Source organism: Lycium ferocissimum, chromosome 11 (assembly GCF_029784015.1).
Source record: "Lycium ferocissimum isolate CSIRO_LF1 chromosome 11, AGI_CSIRO_Lferr_CH_V1, whole genome shotgun sequence".
NCBI classification, from domain to species: domain Eukaryota; kingdom Viridiplantae; phylum Streptophyta; class Magnoliopsida; order Solanales; family Solanaceae; genus Lycium; species Lycium ferocissimum.
The window spans coordinates 22289013-22299924 of NC_081352.1; the positions used below are offsets into that span (position 1 = coordinate 22289013).

General features: G+C 33.7%; 1 protein-coding gene across 1 annotated transcript; it reads right to left on the reverse strand.

Moving 5' to 3' along the window:
- Window positions 1–6699: 6699 nt before the first annotated feature.
- LOC132036857 (heavy metal-associated isoprenylated plant protein 21) lies at window positions 6700–10322 on the reverse strand. Its single transcript, XM_059427256.1, has 3 exons — window positions 10121–10322; window positions 9848–9923; window positions 6700–7296 (listed from the first exon to the last, which is right to left on the reverse strand). The coding sequence occupies exons 1-3, from the start codon at window positions 10193–10195 to the stop codon at window positions 7004–7006; spliced, it is 444 nt and encodes a 147-aa protein (XP_059283239.1). The 5' UTR covers window positions 10196–10322; the 3' UTR covers window positions 6700–7003.
- Between the last annotated feature and the right edge of the window lie 590 nt (window positions 10323–10912).

Consider the following 10912-nt stretch of genomic DNA (forward strand, 5'->3'; position numbering starts at 1 on the left):
CGAGGACCTGTAGACCGGGATGTTATAGTTGGGCGTCGGCGTCTCGCTTACATGTACGAGGATTTGATCAAGCCTCTGTGGGCGAGGAGCTTAAGGTCGCCGCATTTAGCCCTCTTTCTTCGGTAATATATTTAAGTGTGTGTGATAAAGCACTAAATATATTTTTTCGAAACGACGAGTGATAAATAATTTTTTTGATGACTATGACGGATATGGGTGTGGACTAGGTTGAGACCTTTTCATCCCATACCGCTCACCCTCCCGACGACTATATGTTGCCGAGGATATCCGTACGCGCGGAGATGGTCGCGAGGCGTGCAGTGTGGAGACGCGCGTGTCATTCTCTTGTTTGAGGATCGGTTAGACTGCTGTATGGCCCGAGGCAAAGGTTTTTTGATTTAACATTAGTTTGTTGTTTTTGTTAGTCTTTTATTGTTAACTAGTTGAATTCCTTTTATAAACTTTCCTTATACGGACATTTGTATGATCGAGATTTTGGGTCGGTGTCGGCGTTTTGTAGGGCTGGGTAAGTACATGTGAATTTGCACGGTGTCCATCGATCCATATGGACATCGTTGAACATCACGTATCCACCGGCGCGGTAGGGCCGATAGGCCGGTCGGCCGACAGAGGTGATCCGGGCCGGCGGAGGGTGGTCGGGGCCGCGAGAGGTCTAGTAGATAGCTTCGACGATATAGCCCGTCGGCTCCGTCGAGCGCAGATATCCCGTTGACTTTCTTCCCGAGCCGTCGACTTCACGAGACTCGAATATATACGTTTTAGATGGTCCCACATTACGATCCTTGGTCATCATTTCCACAGTGCCGATTAGTGATCTACATATGGGAGGCGGAGATTAGACTTGGATATTATTTTCGATGACTACTTTCTTCATCCTACAACCAGGCCTACGGCACCATCTATAGCTCCGGCTCCGCGGGCCGCTAAGGAGCCCTCTCACATGCCATCTCAGGAGCCCGTCGACACACAGGTTTGTTTTTTTACAATAAAATAATGTATTAATTAATTATTTTATTAATCTAAACTAAATTATTTAGATGTATTATAGGTTCATTCTTCTGGGCCTGTGGACCGGTCTCCGCCTGTTCAGATTGACCGGTCTCCACCTCCAGCTACAGCTCCGGGTAGCGCTCAGGAGGCGAGGAGCCGATTAAGGAGCCACTCCGACCGGCCCGTCTCGGTAAGGCCGTCGAAACACAGGTTTTTTTTTTTTTTACAAAGAAATAATTTATTAAATAGTTGTTTAATGTTATTTCATGTCTAGTTTATGATAAATCTAAATTAAATTGTTTATATGTTTTTTCAGGTTCATTCTTCTGCTCCTGTGGTCCAGTCTCCTCCGATTGAGTCATCTCCTGAGGCATCTACTGAGGCTACTCAGGTGGAGACCGCCGCCGTCTCCCACAAGAAGCATATTTTCACCCAGGGCCTGAAGAAGGGAAGAAATGATGATCATGCCATAAATCATCACATCGTTAAGAGGAGGAGAGGATCCCGATGATAGTGAGGTGGTGGGGTTAGGAGGATCCTGTGCCCTTAGGAGATTGTATATTTGTAAATAAAATGTACATTTTATGTTAATATTATATATATTTTTGGGTATTATTTTTTTTTAATGATAATTAGTTGTTTTAGTATTTATTGTCGATTAATAATAACTCGTGCGACATCCTATATTAATTAGAACCCTATAACGACGATCTAAATGTATATGTGTAACAAGTTTTCAAACTTACTTCGGAGCACTTTACAACCTCTAAAACGATGATCTAAATGTATATGCATACTTGATGTAATGAGTCGATATTATTGTACACGAAAAAAAAATATTAAGTTCTATATAAATATTTATATTCCGGTGTTTTGAAACGTCACTAATTTTCGGTCAAAGTATGGAAAAAAGCTTAATTTTGAGTTTGATTTCCAAAGAATAAAGGTTGGGGTTAGGGGGAGGGGGGAAGGCACTTCACGCATAGAATCTGTGCGTGAAAGGACTAAAGTGTAAATGTACACTTTGGTCCTTTTAAGCACATAATCTGTGCGTAAAGGCTATTTAGGTTCTTTTTTTTTTAATGGGTTAGTTTGGTTCCAAAAATTTATTTTTGGATTAGAAAAGTCTTGAGCTCATTTCTTCTGCTACCAACATGTGTTGTCAGTCATGCCAATGATATATGCATGAGAAGGATATTTGAAAAAAAATGTTGTAGGTTTAAAAGGAGCACACAAAATACGGAAAAGGTACAAAAATGTTCTTGGACTATCCCAAAAGATTTAAATATATCCTTCATTCATCTATTGGGCTAACAATACCCTTCATCCATCTATTTTGGCTCACTTATACCCTTAAACTTAACAAGCCTCTCCTTTTTATTATTTTTTTATTATTATTTATTACGTGGCGCCTCCTTATTGGTTGAAATTAAAATCCCACCCACCATATCTTTTCCTTCTACCTGACCCATGACCCACGACCCATGACTCATGACCCACCCCTTTCTTTATTACATTCCACTAGGGGTGTCAAATAGTCCAAGGGTATTTTTAGCCTAATAAATGGTCATTTGCACAATTACCCTTCAAAGGCACTAGTCTTTAATTTTTGCCTCTCAAATTCCCAGTCTTTAATTTTTGCCTTTCGCCTAATACCACGAGGTTTGGGGTTCGAACTTCAGCTCAGTCAAAAAATAAATAAATATCGCAAGACAGAATTTAATAGCAAAGTTAGGCCTCAGGCAAAGTTTTGAATGCAAACTCTACCTCAAGGCAGAATTTGCCTGAGGTAGAGGTTTGCATGCAAAACTCTGCCTAGCGAATCCAAACATCTACCTTGCGAAATTCCTTCTTTTTTTAATGAGCTGGGATTCGAACCCAGAACCTCGGGGTATTAGGCGAACGACAAAAATTAAAGCCACCAATTTGAGGGACAAAAATTAAAGACCAGTGCCTTTGAACGGCAATCCGCAAAAAAAAGAAAAGAAAAATGTAGATAAACAATAGGTATGTGCATTAATTATTGTCTTTCAAATTACCCTTACTGGCCCAATTAATTGAATATTAATTAAGTGAGAAGTTTAAGAAATAATAATTGATAATTCAGAAAAATATTCTATAATTAAGAATATTAAATATATATTTTTCTTAAAAAGTACGCAAATATTTAAAAGAAGTGATATAGACCAAAATGCTGTAGCTACTAACTTTGGTTTGATAAGTTGGTAATAAAGAGTATAAAGGTAATCTAAGATTGTTGATAATAAGAGCATCATTAGCTGTACGAAGGGCAGCATAAACTGACAACTAAGCTTGGTAATATAATCTCCTTTTGTAATCTTAAAGCACTTAAAAGCTATAAATTCGACCTATTTTGTTTCAAGAATAGGATTCTATCACCACAATGACAAAGTCCTGCAAAGTTATGTCTTCATGTCTTCAATTTGAATCTATCTTCCTCCTCATTCTCCCTTTAGCCTTTTTCTTTTTTATTCTATTTTCTCCATTTCTTTTTTGGGTGATTTGACATTCTTCTACTCATGGCCTCTGCTTTGGAACAAAGAAAAGAATCATTTTACACTTTTTTAGGACCACAATCAAGCTAGCAAGATGTGAATTGTGAACCACTAATTCATTGGGTCCGTTTGGACAAATATTATGTTCAACTTGGACAAAATTACTTGATCAAATTGGAAAAAAAAATTGTAAAAAATATAGTTGTATTTGGAAAGTTCAATCAAATTTTGTTTGTGAAAGTTGAAGATTTGAAATTCACTTAAGTTATACTTTCAAATAATGACTTCAACTTTCTTTTTCAAGTTTAAATCTTGTGCTTATTTTCACAAACATAATTTTACGAACTAATTGTGTAGAATGTATAATGTAGAAATTGTTTATTTGGTGAACAATAATGTGAGTTATTAAGTGGTGACGAACAATCTAGGAATTGTGATGCGGGGGCTGCATAGTTTAAGAATATTATTGTCTTTAAATACTCTTACTCGTCCAATGCTAATATATAAATAGTTGTGTTGCATTTATAACACAAAATATAATATATAAATTCTCATATGCGAGTATCAATTAGCAATGGCGAACTAAATCCGCCAACCAAGTATTGCATTAGTTATCATTTTTCTTGTGAAACCAATAAGACATTGTATTTCTTGTGCCGAACTTCTTACTGGATTGCTTTTACCTATGCAGCCAACTAAATGAACCTTTAATACTTGATGCAAGGTGTAAACATCCAAATTTTGTGGGGCTCTACAAGACGAGCCCAATATCTGTTGGGATCGAAATAACAAGGATGCAGAAGCTAATAATTTGCAAACTTTGATGGCAATAAATCGGACAACAAAGAAAATATACTAAAAAGCATAATATTGTAATATGATTTGGTCAACTGACCTATATATTAAAAAACCTAATTTAAAGAAAACATTAAAAACTATTGAGAGAAACATCTCCCCCTAAACAAGACTCCTTTAGAGACTACATTGTGGATGCTACTGTGTTCTAGTTGTGGGCAGAATGTCTTCAATTTATAGATGTACCAAAACTTTTCCTCCAAGACAAGAATTAGACAAATATGGAAGAGAATTATATTTTCGTTTCAGGAAAAGTAAAAACAATTATGGTAATACTTTGACATTCCTTCAAGGGAAAAGTAAAAAATCAAATTTGGTAAGAAAATCAGGACAAAACCCCTAACAATATCTCAGGGGCTTCTTAGAGGCTACTCTACCCTAAATCCCAGATCATGCCTATATAAAGAGACACATTCCCTTGAAGAGACATCTCGAAAATCCCGTAAATTCCTAGGATATTCACAAAGAGATCAAGGCATCAAATACATCAAATGCATTCCAAGGAGGTCATCCTACATTTTCTAGGAGAAAGAATCAAGGGAATAAACAGATTTGTACCCGCAATATTCATCAATAAAATATCCGTTTTTTCATATTTATTTGTGATTGATTTATTTTTTGCATATGAAAAAATTTGTTGGAAACACATGAAGGTATGCATTTTTTCTTGAAATAATGTTTGCACGACTCGATTGAACCAATCAAGCCAATTCAAGCGTAACTCTGACCTACATAGCCAAGCCTAATTGAGCTTTGACCGAAATTAAACAGAGTAATCCGAGCCTGTTTCTTTCCAAGTCGAGTGGAATCAAAATAAAAATTTAGCTCGGTCCAGTGCTAAAGCCACTCGCTGCCTTTGACCCATTTAATATATGGTTTCTACTATGTCCACATTATTAACACATGGGAATATTAGGCACATAATACTGTACATACAGCATTATTTGCACTTACAATTCCAGATGGACCTATCATTCCAATGCTCATGTCTAAAGCAAGCCAGCCCTTTATTCTTTCTAACTAACTAGGGCCAGCGCGGAGCTAGAGAGAAAGTCATCGATTCAATATAATTCAGTAATTTTGGTCAAAGTATTATATTTATATTACAAATATCATTAATATTTATAAATAATATATTTAGAACCCAATAAACTATCTTTTTTAAAATTCAAAATTCTGGCTTTGCCATTAAACCTAGGCCACTTTTTTAGAAATGTATCTGTATGTTTACCTCATAAAGTGCTTTAGAAGGAAAAAAAAATGACGGACAAAAGCTCACTTCACTGGAAACTGCTTTTTAATCGGAATTGCTTAAACATAAAGCTTAGAAGGGAGGAAATGACAAGAACAGTTTCTTATGTTTGGGATTGGTTCAAAGTAGTTTCTTAAATATATTCTTGAATAGCTTTGATCCTTTAAATTTATTATAAGTGAGAATTTTTGGTCTTGTTGGATATTTAACAAACTCTGATTGTTAGAATTAAAATGAACTGTGAAAATTGAATGCACTTTGGAGGTGCAGTTTTGTAGTGCGTGTCTGTTATTTTTTTTTTAATATTTTTGAATTTTGGTGGACAACCTTTGATAATTTTTTTTTTACCTATTTTTGATGTATGGTGTAGTTTCTAATGTTGCAATTTCAGGGATTGATGGAACTTTTGTGATAGTTCTAGTTAAATAACATTTTTTTCACATTTTATGTTAAATCAAATAGCTAGAGTTTGTTAGGAGATTAAAAGTGTTCATTTTTGTCAAAATTAGAAGATTAAGATTCTGTTTGGATGGACTTATGATTTATAAGTTGAAGTTATAACTTAGGAATCCTAACTTATACTTTTTGGCTTATTTTTATTACTTTTGGCTTATTAAAATACTTTTTTATCTTACTCAAACACTATAAAAGTGGTTAAAAGCTATTTTAGCTTAAAGCATTTACAATAAGTCAATCCAAACAAGCTCTAAAACTGATCAGTAGTATATTTAAAAGACCACTTCAAACTACATAAAAACATAAGGATTCATTTTTGTTATTGTATCGCTTAAAAGGATTTAATTTCTACACACTGGCTATGTAAAAGAATTTACACTAACAATGTATTTGAAGCTGTAATAGCAACTCAAAGGAGACTTAAAAACCTGCATTTCGAAAGGAACAAGAAATCATTGTGCTCATTTCATTAATTTACTCTTCCCCCGCTCAATTACATGTCCTCTTTAACTCAGTTTGATCTTAATATAGCTGCATTTATAAAATCTTCTTGCTATACTTATAGGGCCAAAAAGCCCAAAAAAGAAAAAAGTAGAGGAAACCTCATCTAATGAAAATACTAAGTGACAGTTGTTGTTGTTTTTATTCTTGCTCAAAGCAGCCATCCTTCTGGGGATTCACCCGACGAAGTTGGCAGCTAACATTGATGCTCTCTATGAGTGTAACAGTCTGGGGCGGAGGTAGAGTATTGCTTACAGGTTCAGATGATTTCAGTATCTTTTGCTTAGACTCTATATTTGTATTAGAAAATTTATTGTATTAATTTATAAACCCAGTAACTAAGGCAGTTACGGGTTCAGTACACTTCAGAACCCATAAACTTCAAATCATGACTCTGCTGATCTTACTTTTCTCACATAATGGAACAGGCACTTGGATTGTCATCACTGAAGAGCTGAGCAAATTTTTCTTCAGTAGCATTTGGGGCAAGAAATGCTTGTGGCACATTTTTAACCATCCCAGCTGGTGCCCTTTTATCGTAGGCCTGTGGTGCATGTGGATAATATACCACATTATAAGGTACATATGGCCAAAATTCTGCTCTTTTTCCGGTACTCTTTATTTTGTTCAACACTCTGTTTGGATCAACATAACCATTTACTATCACTTTACTCTGCTTTCTGATCACTTCCACTGATTTTACACCTGAAATAATCCCAATGAAACTAAATGTAATTAGAGTTTAAGTTCTACGCGCTATAATTTTTTTTTTTGCATAATCAGGTCATTTCAAAGGTAATTACAGCAATTCTATTTCGTAGCATTGATTGGTAACTTAGAATAAATGGTAAGCAACATATTATATTGTAATAATGGTGCAAAAAAGTTCATTATACTATCATTGTATGTAACTTAAATTAACTTAATTAAAGGTAGGAACTCATAAACAGTGAAGTTAGCTACTAGTCTATAGTACAAGTAACCTTCTGCAACATGTTTATTATTCTGATTGACACTGTTACATATACGGGGAGAGCTAGCATAACAAGTACGAGTGGATCCAATAACTTTTGTCCAAATCCTGTATAATTGTTGAGAAATCCACTGAATAAGTACAGGTAATAAACCTCAGAACCCATAAACATCAAATCCAAAACCCATAAAATTTAAGTGTTGAATCCGCCTCTATATACATACATATTTGTGCTAAGTTGGCATCTATTATCACAAAAGAATTTACATTACAATGTGTTAATAGGAACTCACCAAGTTAGTGCACATTTTCAAGTTATTTTTGAATAAAATGGTGAAAAGTGTGGTTTTTCTCTCCCTAAAAGGAGGAGTAGCTGCCTCTACATGTGCTTGGTGTAAAAAAAAGGCAGATGCCAAAACACAGAATAAGTAACAGTTCATTAAAGACGATATATACAGTTGACTATTTCACATGAAAAAGTAACATTTCCATAAGTACAAGTTTAGTTAGTTACTCCCCTGTCTCAAATTATTGATCGCTTTTTTATTTTGCACAATCCTTATGAAACACTCTCTCCGTCTAAAATTATGCATCGCTTTTTTATGTTGCACAATCCTTAAGAAACATTCCCTTCATCTCAAATTATTTGTGGTGATTACTAAAAAGAGTTGTCTCAAATTATTTGTCGTTTTAAGAGTTCAAGACACAATTAATTAGTATTTTTTTTCCATTTTACCCTTAAAGGCTGTTTGATTGACTTATTTTAAGTGCTCATTGGCTTTTAAGCTCTTTTATACTTTTTGAGGCATTTGAGTATAATAAAAAGTGTTTTTAAGCACTTATTTTTAGGTTAAAAAGGTACAAAAATAAGCCAAAAGCCAAAAGTTGGGTATTCCAACTTATGGCTTTTAGCTTATAGACTACTTTTAAAAAGTCAATCCAAACACCCTCTTACTAGAATTTTGTCATAATGGAGATGACACATAAATATAGTAAACATTTAATGGAGAGAGATTATAACTTACATATAAATAAGGGTAAAGCTAGTCAAATACCCCTCCTAATCAATACTCTTTCCGGTTCAAAAAGAGTGTTTACTTAGCCTTTATTTTTTTGGTTCAAAAAGAGTGTTTACTTATCAAATCAAGAAAGAATTTACCTTATTTTTCCAGATTTGCCCTTATTAAGTGTTAAGTGACCAAATCTCAATACCTATATAATTAGTGGTAGTTTAGTTAAATTGCCTATTTATGCCTTGGAGTTAGTATTTTCTTAAGGGGTATGCAAATGGCTAAGTGGATACTCTTTTTGAACCGGAAGGAAGTATCTCTTAAGGGTTGTGTAAAACAAAAAAGCAGCAAATAGTTTGAGAGGGGGAGTATTAATTAGGAGGGGTATTCGACTAACTTTACCTTTATTTATGTCTAAATTATAATCTCCCTCTATTAAATATTTACTCTATTTATGTGTCATCTTCATTAATGACAAAATTCTACTAAGGATAAAATGGAGAAAAATAATTAATTATGCCTTGAACTTCTAAACAACAAGTAATTTGAGACAAATATTTTTAATAACCATACAAATCATTTGAGACCAAAGGGAGCAGCTTTTAAATTTATCATCTTTTTTTTCTTGGTTGACCATTTATTCCACAAATACATTTCGCACAAACTTGTATCATTGGTCCAACTGCATTTTGAATTAATAAAAAGGAGAAACGCATCGATGACTCTTCAAACTTGTCAGTAAGTTTTTTTTAGACATTCGTAGCACGGTATGCTCTAACCGAGCACTAGAAGACATGATAAAATATTTTCATTAGACACTTCCAACTCAAATTTTGAAAAAGTTTTTGCGTGTTTGTCAAATGTCTAATTACATAGATGAGTTAACTACATCAAATATGTCACATTCTTTTAATTATACGCTTCAGCCCCAATTGGTACAAGTCTGAGGTTTAACGGCTTATTGAGGCTAATGCATATAATTACAGCAGGTGACATATTTTAAATGATTAACAAAACTACGTAATGAGTGCTTGAAAACACGCGCAAAAACATTTTCAGAATTTTAGCTGAAAGTGTTTAATAGGAACATTTCATGCGTCATGTATTCAGATGTCCAATCGAAAGATCATAGATGTATTCAGATATCCAATCGAAAGATCATAGTTCAAATGTATAATAAAATTTACTGATATTTCCCCTAATAAAACTTTTGACAACTTCAAGAAGATAGTTTCTTTATTTGAAGGAGGAGAAGAGAAGTAATTGGACGAACCTTTCATATGCTTCACGGAATTCTTTACCCTTCTTTCACATCCATCACAATCCATTTTCACTTTTATTTCAACCGTCTGCATGCCAAGAAAAAAAAATCATAAATTCTCAATGCGACAAACTTATTATATAAACTGGTAAAAAAAAAAAAAAAACATAGAGAAAAAAGAGAGCCTCAGAAAATGAAGTCTTGTTGAACATCATGTATTCAACTAGGAAATTAGCAGCTTTAATTTGGAGGACAAATTAAGAGAGTATTAAAGCGAAATTGTACCTGCATTGATTTCTTCTTATTGTTTGTGCTGGTTGTGATTGTACAAAAATTTGCTATGTACTCCAAAACACCCATGATAGATTCTCCTAGCTTAATGAAAGGAAGAAGACAGAGAAATAAATATGAGCAAGAGGAGAGTTTGAAAGAAAGAAGTTGGGTGAGTGAGTGAGAATATGACACAATGATATGATTGATTGCTAGAGCGTGGCCTGCTTGGTATTTATAGTAGGATTTAGTTTATATACATACATCTAAAGAATTTTTATATTATCGATTTAATTTAACATTATGTAGCATGTTATGAGTGTTTTATACTTTTGAAGATTATGTTTTATATAAAGAATTTTTACACTGACATGTTATTACCATTACGTAGTATGTTAGTATTATCTTATTTTTTCAAAGTTTAAGTTTTATATATAGTGGTGTAAAAATTATTTACACAATCAGATCACTTATAACATAATTAATCACATATAAATTTTTATACACGCATTAATTGATAATCTAGTAAAATGGTATTGTTATATAATTTGGATATTGAGCTATATGCACCGTAAGTAATATTGTCATTCAAAGTATATTTACAGATATGCCTCCTAAAAATACGAGATTCGTAATCTTGGTAATAAAATAAGTACCTGTTATGACAAATAAATATGATATGATAGCGTAATAGTAATTATTACACTGAGAATCACAAAGTTTAAACCCTATAACTTTTCATAATAAGTCTAATTAACTATACCGATGGTTTAAAAAAATCTTTACATATATAATTTAAATTCAAAT